Raw genomic sequence first — 15,720 nt, 5'->3', positions numbered from 1 at the left:
TTTTTCATAATATGCATTTTCCTTGAACTTTTTGAAGTCCCTTCTTCTTTACATAGATGATATCATTTAGTTCTCAGTACAATCTTTAAAGGCAGTTCTATTATGACATCCATTCTACAAATAAGATAACTGGAAGTCCAAGAAGTTAAGCACAAGGATTTTGACCTTGTACAAGGTAAAACAGGTGTGTCTGAACTCAAATACTCAATTCCAAAAAATAGAATAAACTCATTTAAAAAGGATAAATTAAACTTAATTAATGGGAGAAAATGAAACTTTAGTTTCAAGAAAATTATTCTGAGGAACTTTCCATCAACTTTTAAAAAATAAGAAATCAAAAGTCTGTCTTTTAACAACAATGTTCAATTGATTTTGTACTTCCTGAGATAAAGAAACATATGTTAATATCTATCATTAGGCTGAGATTAAATGAATTTGTTTCAACTTTTTACCTGAAGGTCATATTTGAATACTCAAAACAGAATGAAAATCTGCAGCAGAAATTCAAAAACATGTGGCTTGCTTTACTCTACTTACCAGACTGAAAATTAGTTATTTTTGAGATTCATGGTAACATTCATTCATTATTTAAATACACAAACTAGAAAATATTCTCATGAGCTTTCTTATTCTTTACATCTATAAAAACACTTCAATCATAATCATCACGTTTTATTCTTCCTTGGGAACAGTGAGTACTCTGCTAAATAAAGTAAGACTTGGAGATAGATAAATTTGTCTCTATCTTAATTTTTTTTTTTTATATAAAATGTGTGCCTTCAACTGTGTAAGAACTTTACACACATTTATTTCTGTCAGTCCAGTTAATGAAACAGACTGAACAAGTCTTAATGGATACTGTGCATGGAAGAATCTACAAGGTGCTTTGAGACTGATTGGGTTTAGACTTTTTGACAGTTTTCATCTGCCAGAGTTTTCCCATAGAATTGATCATCTCAGTCTTGAGATTCCTTTTGTGTTGTTTTCTGTGACACCTTAACCTCACTGGACTCTTCTTGTCTACAAATGTACGGTCATTTCAGGTGCAGCATTTTGGTCTTCCTTTCCCTCCACATTTCTCTATCTTGTAATTATAATTTCTCAGATCTAGTTGACATTTGGGGAATGATTCTCAAATTAGATCCTTTTATCCATCCATCTATCCACCAAACCAATGTGCTGCACATTGCTGCCCCCAAGGATAAGCACTTCTGTTCTGGACAGGGAAGCAGGATGGAACCATGGGAGATGTGTTCTGCATGGAGCTCTAGGCATGATGGAGGGCCCCTGGATAGTGCCCTTACTCTAGATGCCTGAGACTTCCTGGGTTGGGAAAGATTTAATCAAGGAACTACTGTCTACAAGAAAAAGGGAAAAGAGAATTCCAGGCAGGAAGAACAGCATGGATGCTGGTAGCAAAATGAAATTACAAGCTCAGACTGTGGACTACAAGTAGAGTTCTCTCTGTTGCTGGCTTGCAAGGTACAAGCTGGAGAGACGAAGTTGGAAAGCCAAGAAAGAAGCACACACAACAGGCTTCCCACGTCTGGTGAAGTGAGGCTTCAGACACCAAAATATTTTCATTTTACAATGGTTGTGATGGTGCAGAGTAGGGAACATGCACACACAAAAAAATCCATGTGTAGCTTTTGTTTTTCACCATACATTACTGGTGCAGTTGTAGAACACAATAGGAGACATTCAATAGTGATTTGCTGAATGGATGATCCTACACCAAGTTCAAGATGATTTCAAAATGAGCCATTTTTACCAAATGCAGACAATGCTCAAAGTATGAATTGAATGTATTATTGAAGTTAATTTGCAGTCAGTTGTTTGGAACAAAGTTTTTCATAGAAGTAATTGTATGTATTTGTTATGGTCTCAAGCCACATTTTACACTGTGTACCTAAGCATTGTTTTAGAGAGGAAATCCTAAATAGTAATTTCTATTATAATTGTGTCTACTATGGTAATATAAGGATTGAGTAACTGAACTTGATTAACTAGAATCTGTTTTCTGTCTACTGAAAACAATGCAGACACTGTAAAAGAAAAAAAGACATGAACATCCTCCTGCCCAACACACAGAAAGCACATTAATGTAGAATAACCTAACTCCTGGCTTTCTGAATGTAATCAGCACTAGTAGCAGAATGACCCCAGACTAGCTTTCCACTAAATACCAATCAAATGTAAATCGAGGGTCCCCATGGCTGCATGCCTGTGCGCCTTCCACGGTACTGGAATTCCTTAAAGCAACGCAATCAAAGTGCTCAGCAGTACAGTATAAGCTTAGTGTAGAGTTAAGCTTAGGATTATAAAATAAACTGAAAGTACGTCATTGTAAAAATTAAAAGAAAGAATAAGAAAGGAAGGAGGTGGGAGGGTTAGAGTGGGGGCAGGAGGGAGGGTAGGGTGGGAAGTATCACCATACTCCTAAATCTGTATATATGAAATACATGAAATTTGTTTTCTTTACATAAATAAAAAATTGAAAAATAAAATCACAAATAAGAAATAGTTCCTATCCTGCAGATAACTTCCACGCAAGTGTCAGCCCAGCTGGTGAGGACCACGATAGAGGTACCCTCTTGGTAGTCCCTTCCTGGAAAAATCAAAGCAGGGCTTCCCACCGCAGGGAATATTTGCTGAATCCTGAATAAAGTGGGGGAAGAGGATCTGGAGATGATGAAGAAGATACAAGTTTTGCAAGGTTACTGTATTTCAAAGGTGTGACATGTTAGAGGAACTGTGGACAGCTCAGCGTGGCTGCAGCACGTCGGGGAAGTGTGGGGACGGAGTAGGGAGGGAAGATTGTCAATGATGGGATGAAATCCTACGAAACACTGATACTGCAGCGACAGGCAGAAACATTCAGTAAGTTTTTTTTTTCCTTTTTGAAAGGCAGAGTTATAGAGAGACAGAGAAGAAAGAGAGAGAGAGAGAGAGAGAGAAAGACAGAGATCTGGGGCCGGCGTGGTGGCGCACTAGGTTAATCCTCCACCTGTGGCACAGGCATCCCATATGGGCGCCGGGTTCTAGTCCCAGTTGCTCCTCTTCCAGTCCAGCTCTCTGCTATGGTCTGGGAAGGCAGTGGAGGCTGGCCCAAGTGCTTGGGCCCCTGCACCCGCATGGGAAACCAGGAGGAAGCACCTGGCTCCTGGCTTCGGATCAGCATAGCTCTGGCTGTGGCAGCCATTTGGGGAGTGAACCAACGGAAGGAAGACCTTTCTCTCTGTCTCTCTCTCTCTCTCACTGTCTGTTAACTCTACGTGTCAAATAAATAAATAAAAATCTTAAAAAAAAAAAAGACAGAGATCTTCTTTTCATTGGTTCACTCCCTAAATGGTTGCAATGGCCAGTGTTGGGCCAAGCCAAAGCAAGGAGCAAGGAGCTTCATCTGGATCTCCCACATGGATGCAGGGACCAAAGCACTTGGGCCATTTTCTGCTGCTTTCCCAGGCTCATTGGCCCAGAGCTGGATGGGAAGTGGAGCAGCTGGGACTCAAACCTGTGCCCATATGGCATCACAGGCAGTAGCTCAACCTGCTGTGCCACAACAATGCTGGCCCAGGCAAGTTTCTTGAATTATATTCAAGTCAGAATTCCTACTTTAAAATAATCTGGTTCCTATATCTACAGTCAAAAGATTCACTGTACCTTGAAACCCAACAACCACAAGAAGAATCCAATAGTTTCTCACTGTCATGAACACCAAATTAGAAATAAAACCACCAGGCACCCTTACATATCCTAAATGATGCAGACACGTACATAAATTCCTTAAAATATTCCTATTCAAGTCTATATATACTTGAGCTAGAAAAATCAGGGCATATTTCTGTAGATAAAGGGAGTTTCTGGGATTCTGCTGCTTTTGCATTTCAGTTGCTTTTAAATTATGTCTGTTAAACCTATTACCTACTTACCAGAAGTATGTTAGGACACGTGTTCAGAAAGTAGTATATATTTAGGGAATGGTCGGGGATGGACAGTTTTAGGATAGATAAACATACCAATTTGGTTGGAAACTTGTTCTACAAGTTATAAATGCATCTAAAAACCTAGGGCTGGTTGACTGCATTTACAAATTATTTGGCTATTTCCAGGAAACCCAGGGAATAAGAGACTTATCAGGATGTGACTGAAGGCCAAGTACAACAGGTGCATTCCACTTGGTAATGCACTCAGACCAATTCTGGTCTCAGAGATACTGAGAAAACGGCCAGAGAACGGGAGCCCTGCTGTATATTCAGACTCAATATCAGTATGTACAGCTTTTACATTTACAATGACAATTCAAAAAGACAATTACAGAAAAAATACAGTAAAACTAGAGATATGATCAGGATAAGCAGCATAAAACTTTTTACTTCAAAACTTAAGTACTAAATGTACCAGAACTTTTGGTCAGTAATGAAATAAAATAATGCTAATAGCAATCTTGACAGTGAAAATCATATCTGTTATATTCAATAGAGAATTAGCTTCCTCTTACAGAAGCTCTTAAAACTCCTCAAGTAGGCAAGTATTTAAATAAGATTTAATATAACTGCTCTTCCAACTTATCTCTTTTGATGGAGTCATTGTGTAGGTACTGAATTCTCATCATGTGTAGGATCTCCAAGGGTACAGTTTAGAGAAAATTAAAGAACTATTGGTATATTTATCAGTGTTAGTAAATGAGATCAGAATGCACTAGAATATTATTAGTCTATTTACTACTACTTGTAGCCCAAGGGAAAAAGTTTTTTTGTAGGCAGTGACTGATACTGATAATATATGCTAAAATTTTACATTTTAAAAATGCAGAATATTAATTGATGGATCTCTTTTGTGTTGGCCAAAGCAACTGAATTTGTTCTCTACTACTGAAGCCATATTTGCTTTTGCATAAACTTCAGAAAAAAACAAGTAAGTTTTAATGTACAACACAGTTGTACTCTAAGCAATCTGTGGCCCATACAGATCTAACCACTAGCATAAAATAAAGACCCTATAAATAAAGTAAGTCTCTCTTTGTACCTCATTAATGAAGTCCCCGATGTCCCCAGGGTGCGGGGCTGCGGATCGGACTGGGTACTGGGGCTCCGCATGGATGGGCCTCTCATCCAGCCGCCGTATTCCTACAGGCTTGATGGCATCAGGCTCCACGGTGTCAGGCTGCTGGAGCTGGCTCAAGTCATAGTCCTGCAAAAGAGAACATGAAAACCTATGGTAGATGGGCACAGAGATGGAAAATTACAACCTTTGTTTTTAAACATACACTCCGAACGCATAGAAATGAGGGAGATTTAACATAATGGAAAAGTTGCCACTCGGAGTTTTTCATGTTATGATTAAATATTTCTTTCACACAGCTCTTTCTTCTGTGTTTTCCATGTCTGCAGTCTGTGCTCCATCTGCCTTACAGTCTTCCTCATCAGTTTCCGATGGGAAGCAGCAGTTTGCCGAGGTCTCCCTAGGAAGTGACTAAAACACTGACAAGGAGACAGAGCTGTATCACAGTGGCAGAGGAACTAAACTTTCCTAATATTCACACATTTAATGTTTTTAAAAAGATGTTGGTGCTTTTGTCCTTTTCCCTAAGAAAGGCATAGGTGCATCAGGGTTTTGAAGTCACCCCTACTCCTCCCTTCCTCCTGAGGTCTACAGCAGGCATCAGCAACCTATGGTCTCTGGGCCCTGACTGACCTGTGGCCTATTTTCCTCTGAGAATGGCTTTCCCATTTTAAAAGGTTACTTAAAATAACAACTACAAAGAAAGAAGGATAAGCTACAGAGACTATGGGTGGCCCACAAAACACATACTCTTTCCTCTGACCCTTTCCAGAAAAGCTGTGCGAACCTGTGGTCCAGCAGATTTTTTCCCCAAGCAGCCCGGCGAGGGGGTCTTAGAAGACCCTGTCCACCTGCAGGGAGGCCAGGGCCAGCTTGTGAAGAAGGGTGCTGTGAGCAGAGGGTGGGTCCTCAGAACTATTTTCAGTGAAAGCTTCAACCAGCTGGGCAGGGATGTAAAAGGAACTGACTATAATGTGGAAATGAATCAAAATTTTAGGGTTGGGCAGATGCTTTGTAGTTTTCAAACCTCTAAGTTCTGGTGACATAAAATGTTATATCCCAGATTAACCAAAATTCCCTAATTCGATATTGTCATTTACAGAAAGTACAGGTTTTCTAGTACTTTTCTTAGTTGAGGTTTCATCTCTCTTCTGGAACCATTTGCAGTGCTGAATCTCATAGTAATTTTGATTTATTCAACACTTGAACATTTTCCATGTTTTGGCAATGTTGTAGATATTTTACATACTCATATGTTCATTTGCTTAATCCTCCTAACAACGCATGTGATATTAAGTTTTATAATCCCCATTTATAAGACGAGGATACTGAGTTTCAAATAAGCCAAGTAATGCACCTAAGGCCTCATATCTATTAAGCTCTGACTCCAAATGGATCACACTCCAAATCCTGGCTCTGTTCAGTCAGCTAGGAGAGTGAGTCAAGTCTGAGTGACAAGGTTGGATGGAGAGGGTAATGAAGTGTGTGGAGGGACAAGATGTGAAAAATGGTTAAAAGAACACAGGAGACAAGAAGGAGAGAGGTCATTAACCTTGACACTCACGAGGCACCCCCATGTATAAATGTTTTCTCATTATCAATACTTTCTAATGGATCTGTGAAGATATTTTATTATCATCTTTTGAGATGAAGAAATAGAGAGGTTGAATAACTTGCCCAAGGCCACATAACAAGGATGTGATTCAGATGGGAGTTAAAAACTATGTGTGTATGACTTAAAAGGATCTCATCTAAAACTTAATACTATGCTTGCTGAGACACGGACAACAACGAGGCTTGCCAAGAGCTTAGTCTAACAGGGAAGGCACTGAGGTACTGTGATGGAAAATCTCCTCCTCAGGGTGTGCAACCTGAAGTGGAAGTGAGGGAGGCACACAAAGAGTAGGGCAAGCATAATGGGATGTAAACTCCACACACAACAAAGTATAAAGGGCTCAGAGGTGGGCTTGGCACTATGGCACGGTACAACATCAGCATCCCATTTCAGAGCACAGGTGCAAATCCTGTCTTCCAATTCAGCTCTCTGCTAATGCACCTGGGAAAGTAGCAGAAGATGGCCCAAAATTCTTGGGCCTGTGGCACCTATGTGGGAGACTTGGGTGGGGTATCTAGCTCCTGGCTTTTGTGGCCACTTGGGGAATATACCACTGGATGGAAGATGTCTTTCTGTTTCTCTCTATATATCATACTGCCTTTCAAATAAACAAACCTTTACAAAATGCTTAGAGGGAAAACTGGCTATAGGTTTGCACCTTGACTCATACCCAGCTAGGGAACAGGCACTACTTGGGGAGAAGCAAGATGAGCAAAGCATGGGATGCTGCTTTCTCTTGTTAGGATAGAGCATTTCAAAGCCTCACTAAAAAGTGACAACACAACACCTAGATAATCTGACACAAAAGTTCTCCGTTTTTAATTTTTAGAATTTATAATTAGGAATTATTTACAGAACACCTTAATGTACTATAGTGATATAAAAGATGTGAAAGCCTTTGAAATGTGAAAATGCTACATAAGATAAGGAGAGATTTACTTAGAGAATTCTGGATTGTTTTCACTCTAAGAAGCATGGTTTTCTATTAAGCAAGGTGGAATGAGGTAAAGCATGAATAAATGTGAGTTCTAACAATTACAAAAGCTTTCTTCCTAGAAAGGGGAAAATAGATGGTAAGTGCATTGATGACAGTTAATAAATGTTTCTATCCTGAGGGTGAAAAAATGTTTTATTAGAAGTCTGAATTACACAAAAACAGGAAACTAAACCCTATTTTTTATGGACTGCCTTTTATCTGGTGACATATCCGTTGATAGCGCTGGATATATTACATGGTATTTCAGGGTGACAATGATAACAATACAGTGGAGTTGCTTCAGTATAACTGGAGACAAAGGAAGCACGTGAGCTTTATTCACACTATTGCTCACCTGCAAAGAACCTTTCTATCCTGACTTCACAGACAAAAAAGCTGAAGGTTACAAATGCAAATGCATTTCCATCGGCCAGCATTGCTTTTAAAATAAATAAATGATCAACACTTAGATACAGTTATATCTTATTTGAAAATAGGAAGATCTGGCAAAAGAGAATTCACACTCTGACCACAATTTGCTGCAGCTGATAGCAGCTGTCCTCTTTGGTCATGGATGGCTACTTCCTCCTGGCCTGCTTTACTTATCAGTGTGTATAGGCAGGTATTTTAAAAAGTTTGTGCAAAATGGAATTAAAAGATGAGATTATTTTCATGCAAAAAAAGTTCCAAATCCATGTGTAATTTTTTCATAACACACATTTCCATACACTTTTGAAAGACCCCCATATAATATAATAGCATATTAATTTGCAATGTTTTATCTTTAATTTAATAGCCTTTCCTACTACCTTAAGAACCAGAAAGCAGCAACTATTTTAAAATTTCTTTGGTACTATTCAGTTCTTTTGCCCAACACTGCATAAGGACTATACAAAGCGCTTTTATAAAAAAAGGTGTTGAGGAGGGTATCTGGTTGAGCAATGAAGGTGCCTGCATCCCATGCTGGAGTAGTGCCTGGGTTCTGGTCCTGGCTTTATTCTCAATTCTAGCTTCCTGCTAACATGTACCCTGGGATGCACCAGGCAAGGTCTCGAGTAGTTGGGTCCCTGCCGCTCATTTGTGAGACCTGGACTGAATTCCTGGCTCTTGGCTTCAGCCTGGTCTAGTCTTAACTGTTGCAGATGGGAACTTTCTGTCTCTCTCTCGAATAAATACTTTTAAAAAATATATTGAAAATATTATAAGTAATGACATTCATTTCAGATATTAAAAGAGCAGCCAATTAAATGAATTTGACTTAGATCACATCACACTCCAGGAGCAATAATTCACAATGGTCCCACTGCTGAGTCATTGCCATGATGAGTTCTCCTGTAATGATGGAAACTTGTTAAATTCCTCAGTTATGATGGTATTTAAAAAGAGGCATAAAACCATTCCTTTACAGGAAAGTTAGAGACTAGTTAAAAATATACAACTTAGAGGTCTTTCTGTGATGGTTTCCCCTGTCTATTGCAAACATGGGAGATGAGAATCTGGTAGTGGTGGGGAGTATGCAGGAACGTCCTTGGGTCTGTACAAGGGTGAGCCTTCTCTGCCAATACCCATCAGGGTCATATGGAAGAAGTTCTGACCTGAAGGTCCAATTTTAGAGCTTCTGATAAAGGGCCACCCTAGGCAAACATCCTAAATTACACATCTTTGCACTCCAATAATACTTTACTTAAATACACAAATTACAACATGTAGGATGAGAATTACAAAGAGAATTACAGAGACCAAAAACATTCTCAAGGGCACTGGGTTTATGGCCATACTTCTGAAGACTACAAAAACCCAAAAAGAAATGCTTCTTTGCTTTTTAAACCTCTAGACAAAGAGTAGATCTGAAAATTCTCTTATAATTGTCAACCTTTACAATGTTAATGTCCAAAGAAATTTAATTTTCAAATGAAAGATGAGGAAAATGTTTTCACTGGTGTTTGGAATGTTAATTGGCAATGATCATTAAAAGTAGGCATGGAATTAGGGATTTCAGAATATTAACATTGTAAATAAAAAAATTTTCTGTCATTGATTTAAAATGTCTTAAGGGTGATTTAATTCTGAGTGAGTTAGTAAGAAGTTAATCAGCAGCTAAAGCTTGAGTTCTGGCTTTTCTTAAATTTCACTGACTTGCAATGATTTATAATTGCTTCAGAAAACGATAGCATGAATCTTCCTTAGGGCACTTGGTTATGTTAACGAAATAAAATAAAATAAAATGCTGCATCAGAATAAGTGGAAATTCTGGAATATCAGACAACATCTCAGGAAACTACATTGCAGGTGGAATCTACGGAAAGGCATAATGAGCCTGTATCTGGGATTGATGAGAACATCCATTTACCATTCCACAAGGGCTGAAGGAACACCTACTGAGTGCCAGCTGCTGTTTCAGCTCTGAAAGTGAGAAAGAAGGACAGCAACCCTTACCTGGCACTGATCACCCACCATGAACTATGCATGGTACTTGTTTATGTGTTATCTGATAGCATCCTAACAGAGCCCTACCCAGTGGGCATTACTGTTCCCACTCTAATGACCACCACATCTCAGAAGGTTCCTGATTTGACCAAGGTCGCAGACTCAGTTCAGCAAAGTTAAAGGAGAAAACGCAGACCACCAGGGCAAGTGAAACAAATAATCAAAAAGCTGCACCTTTTCTCTCTTTTCTTTCTTTCTTTTTGTCATTTGCCAGTAAGGAAATGTACCAAATAGTTGCCAAGGGGGACACCCACGAGGGATTTTTAGTGTTGGAAGGAAGAATTCATGGCAGGTGCTTATATTAACAAGTACTGGGCTCCAGCACTCAGAGAGGATGGAATGAGTCTTTGGTCTGTGCACATTTGGTAAAAATAAGGCTCTCTTTTAAGGCAGAAAGGATTCTTCACATGGGAGCCACAGGGGTCTGATCCTCTGAGGAGTGGGGTTGTTGCTCAAAGTTCACGACCCTTTATTGCCTCTACTGGAAGAACCAGTGATGACCCACGACAGAGGTTTGCTATATCACCAAGGCAAGGACTGGTACCACTGCAGCATTTTCCTTTTATAGTAGCAAAGGCAAGTAACTTTAAAATTCTCATACAGATCAGGTAAACATCTTTAATGTTTCAAGACTGAGTGCCCGTGAGAAATAGAAATACTGACATGAAAGTACATTGACAAAATTTGGAAGGGGAAGAAAAAAAAAGATCTGAAAAAAGCTGACTGTGGCACAGGCAAGAAATTCTTCAAAAAGACACAAAAAGGAATGGAAGGTAGAAAAGAAGAACATTATTATCTCACCCTCCATAGCTCCTGGCATTAAAATAATTGAATAAAATAGTGATAAGGTGTCAACACATTACCATATAACTGCTGACAAGTAAGTCAAATACCCTTGCAAGCTTCATGTAAATTACATTAGGCCCCGATTTTTCTTCTGCAGTGAAACATAGTTATGATGGTAACTCTCTGCTCAGGTGAAATGATGTGAGAAACTAAGTAGATTCTACGGATTATTAAAGTCCCACCAAATAAAAGATTTGCTAAGAGCTTTCTTGGATTCAATTGTAAACCTAATAGAGATAAAATAACTTGGGGACTTAAAATACACAGATGAAGGACCTCCATTCTTGATATTCACTCTTTTTAATCTCAGTGGACAGTCTTCTGCTTCTCACAAGGGCGGTAGCTGAGGTCTCGGTTCAGAGGGAACATGTTCCCTGTTTGTGCTTCCGCGGCTGTGAATGTTGTCCTGTCACAGGCTCTTGTAAAATGATCTCAGAAATACAAATGAGCTGAAGTTTCATTCTTGGGTGCAAAATTATGGTTCAGAGACCAAGAGGGCTGAAATTTTATCCCAACACACTTGCCATTGTAATACTGTGCCATAATCTTTTGGGGAAATGCAGCAAACACACAATTCAACTTGATAAGATCCCACAGTATTTTTATAAGAATCTGTTAGAGTACTAACCTGGTTACTGACCTCACAGAGTGTTTAGAATAATGCCTTTTAAAAGGACATATTCAAAAAATCATGAAAATGCATTATCTACACTGTTACAAAAAATATGGAAAGCACAGGTGTAAGGATCTGTGAGGCAGGAGTTGCTGGAGGGAGACAGGATGCAGATACACAACAGGGCTTCATGGATCTCCCGAGGTCTTAAATTTCCTTTCTCTTCTAATGTTTGTAATTTTCCATTCTTTCCTTGTAACTTAGTTTAGCTGAATAAATATGAACATATTTCTTAACCTTTCCAAGGACTGCTTGTCTTAAGAGACAAAAAACACAGTCTTCTAAATGCATTTTTACCATAAGCTCTAACTTCTCTACTAAAACAAGAACATCACAAATTGAAAAAAGATCAAATTCTTTGTATCTTGTCAGGGCCTATTATTTGATTCTGGAAGAAATATACAAGTACGTAATAAAGGAAAGGCAACATTTGATTGGGAGTATGATGGGAAGGCATAAAACATTCCTTACTAATTTTTGACACATTATTTTGTGATTTCCTAAAAAATATTCAATGTTGTAAGATATATTTACAAGGGGTCTTTGAAAAGTTTATGAAAAATGTACATTATGAAAAGTTTATGCATGGATTTCAAAATCCTTTTTTGCACCAAAATAATTATCTTTCCATTCCATTTTCCATAAAGTTTTGAAGTCCCTTTGTATTTGACTTTTAAAAATGTATAAGGAAGTCAGAGTATCTTGTTTCAAACTTGGCTCTACAGGGGGCTGGCGAGGTGGCACAACAGGTAAAGCTGCTGCCTGTTCAAGTCCTGCCTGTTCTACTTCCAATAAGGCTCCCACTGCTAATGGCTTGTGAAAGCAGAAGAAGATGACTCAGGTGTGTGGGTCCCTGTCACCCAAAGGAGGACCCAGGCACTTGGCTTCTGCTTAGACAAGAGTTGCAGTGGTCATTTGCAAAATTTCTGTCTTTCCCTCTCTCTGTCACTCAGTCTTTCAAATAAATAAAATAAATCTTAAAAAAAAATACACACACACACACAAAGAACAAATCCTGAATCTGTCATATTTTAACTGTGTGACTATGAGAAGATGACAGAAATTTACTCGACTGACAATAATTTTCTATCTTTGGAATATACAAATGCACTTAAAAAACTAATGAGGCTCCTACTAAATAATAAATTTATAGCACATTTCAACAAACTTTTTCTGTACGGACTAGACAGGAAGTATCTTACACTTTCTGGGTCACAATGTCTCTTTCAGAGTATCTCAACTTTGCTGCTGCTGACATGTAAAAGCAGTCACTGACAATAATATATAAACAACAGGCATGTGCATGGACATATTTCAGAAAAACTCTATTAATCAAAATAGACAATTGGTGGTTTGGCAATTGACTGAACTTTGGCCTAGAGCATTTTAGCATCTTACATTTTAAAAATATTTTTTGCATAGTGCTAAAACATACATGGCATGCAAATCTTTAACGTTGTTATTACTGTGATAGTCATAACTTTCTAATTCCCTAAAACTAAAAACTAAATGCAATGCACTTATGAACAGCCAGGAAAAATGGATATTAAAACAAATTATGCAAAATATTGTGTTCATATGCATGAAGTGACAAGAATAGCAGGGTCATTGTGCAAATAAAGTGTATATTAAAAATATTCAATTAGTAGCAGGCAACGGGCACTGACCAGTTTAGAATATGTTGTCTATTGTCTACTATAGTATGTCACCTGGCCATAAACATTTTGAGAATTGCACATAAAAATGGAATGACAGTGTGCTAAATGTAGCCTCATTCTCTGCTGAATCAGATGGTGAGGTTTGGTTGCCCATGTTGGGGCTGGTTCTTGATTCGTGCAGAAAATTCACTGAGATGCCCCAGCTCATGCCGGGGCATGAGTCTCTTGACTTAGGGAAGTGTCTGGTCTTGATCTCAAAGGATTTTCTTGTACCTGGGCCCCATCCCTCCATTTAGGGAGTTTTCTAAATCGTACACTCAAGATCTTTAAAAAATAACTTGGCTGCTCAGACTCTCCCTCAGACTTTAATTTCACTAATGTCAAAGTATGTTTAACTTTGCAAGTTTAATTAATCAATCGGATCTTACCCTTTGCCTGTCCTAAAACCAAATAACCAGTGACCACCTAATAAACTCTGTCTGGCTTTGTTGGTCCTACCCAGTTACACCTGCCTGCTATAGACTGGCAATACGAAATAAAACATTTACTGTATGTCTGCTAGCACAGTGTGAAGGAGGTTGAACTCTTGGTCACACATACCCAGGCCCTAACGGCATTGTTTGCTTAGGAAGCACACATGCAAGCCAAGAGCATAGTGGTGTCTGACACAGAACAGGGATGCAAATGTATGCTAGCATTTATGAATGTAATCATCATTTCCTGAAGATATCAGAGCTTTCAAAGGATGACTGTGAAATTATCAGGGGTCTACTGCTCAGTGGAACTTGTGGATGGAAGCCTGTGCAAACTAAATTAGTAATTAGGAATAGGTCCCACTACTGTTCAATGAACATTCTAAGTGCTGTCAGGTGTCATCTCTCCCAAGAACTGGACTGGAAAATGAGTATGACAAGTCCCTGCTCTCACATAGCTTAAGGTCAGGACTAGGATGGCACTCAAAGCTCAAAACAGAGGGAGACGTGGCTGCTGTGGGAACACAGAGCAGAGACACTGGATTTGGCCTGGGAACCTAATACATCTTGAGATGAATCTTGACAGTTAGAGTTAAGACAGGAGAAGACATGAACTAACCTGTGAAAGTGAAATTGCATTCTACAAATGTAGAGGTACAGGCTAGTTGAGTGCTATTGCAATTTAAAATGCAAAGTAGAGAAATAATGAGAGGAGAAACTAAACAATCAGCCCTCATAATCCCCATTCTTAAAATCCAATCCTAGGTCATAGGAACTATAGGTTCTTAGCCCATCTTAGAGAACTAAACTCTGCCGAATGCGCCTTCTTTGTCATGGGGACTCAGGGAATCTCATTTACTTAAATACCTTAACGGTAATTAGGTAAAGAAAGGATGAACAGAAAGGGGACGGGAGCAGGGGAGAAAATTGACCACACAAAGATGTGTAGCCCTATGTTTCAGTTAAAATAAATGACTTACCATACAAAACTTTAATGTCCTAGGCATCCTTTCTTTACTACAGATAACTCTACCATGGTTTCAGAACACCATAGTTCTTCTTCTTCATAGAAATCTGCTTTTGTTAATCCAAAGCCTACTAATTATGACATAACTTAATCAACGCCTGCAAAAATAAGTAGCTATAAAGCACAGGCTGACAACATAAACCAATAAAGCTGGTCTGGTACCAAAATAGGAAACACAATTTCTTCAACAGGCCTGCCTTGCCTAAAGAGGAAAACTTCTATTTAGTTTCCCATAGTTGTTGCTATCTTCAAATGCAGGTTGTATTTCTAGAACTTCTCATTTTGGGATTGGGAAATAAGAACTTTATGAATTTTTTTTCAAATTTTGAATTCTTTAGGCAAAACGAAACACATGCATGGGCTACATATGAACAGATCCCCAGTATAGGAAGTATAGGAACCACTGCTTTCCAGGGGTACAGAATCCACGTATCACACACATTCCCCACACAAAGTCGGTGCTTTCTCAAAGTTCAGACCACTTCAGGTGCCAAAGAAGCTAGCTCTTAAGCATGCCTCTACCAATGAAGAAACCAAATTTGGGATTCAGTCACAGTCCTTTCTACAAAGTCCTGGGTGGTGAAACCTACAGTGCTCACTGACCTTCAGAGCTGCTGGGGCTGGACAGAAGAGACTGAGACAAGAAAATGGAGCAGTAGTGAGAATGAGAAAACAGATCTATAATACAGTGGAGAATGAGGGCCAGGAGTCCCCAGTGATCCAGACAAAGCTGGTGTGGAGACTGTAAGCAGAAACTCAGCCCTTCAGTCATGATCTGTGCTGATCCACAGGAGCGCTCATCTAGAGTGACTTAGCTCTGCTGTGGGGATGACGAACCCTGCTTCCCTAATGCGGGTATTGCTCCCTGAGCCTCCGATGCACAATCCAGCTACTGCTTGTC

The 15,720-nt window shown here is 39.1% G+C and overlaps 1 protein-coding gene across 1 annotated transcript in view; it reads right to left on the bottom strand.

The window, feature by feature from the left end:
* Nucleotides 1-15,720, bottom strand: part of CDH2 (cadherin 2) — a 241,498-nt gene that overhangs the window by 7,627 nt on the left and 218,151 nt on the right. Inside the window, exon 15 of the mRNA XM_051851320.3 lies at nucleotides 5,029-5,193. Coding sequence (XP_051707280.1) covers nucleotides 5,029-5,193 — 165 coding nt within the window. The remainder of the gene's footprint in view (nucleotides 1-5,028; nucleotides 5,194-15,720) is intronic.

This window comes from Oryctolagus cuniculus, chromosome 10 (genome assembly GCF_051225735.1).
Source record: "Oryctolagus cuniculus isolate XC-2025 breed Fujian yellow rabbit chromosome 10, ASM5122573v1, whole genome shotgun sequence".
Classification (NCBI taxonomy): domain Eukaryota; kingdom Metazoa; phylum Chordata; class Mammalia; order Lagomorpha; family Leporidae; genus Oryctolagus; species Oryctolagus cuniculus.
The sequence above is the reverse complement of the archived record's forward strand: the minus strand, read 5'-3'. Positions and strand labels throughout refer to the sequence as shown.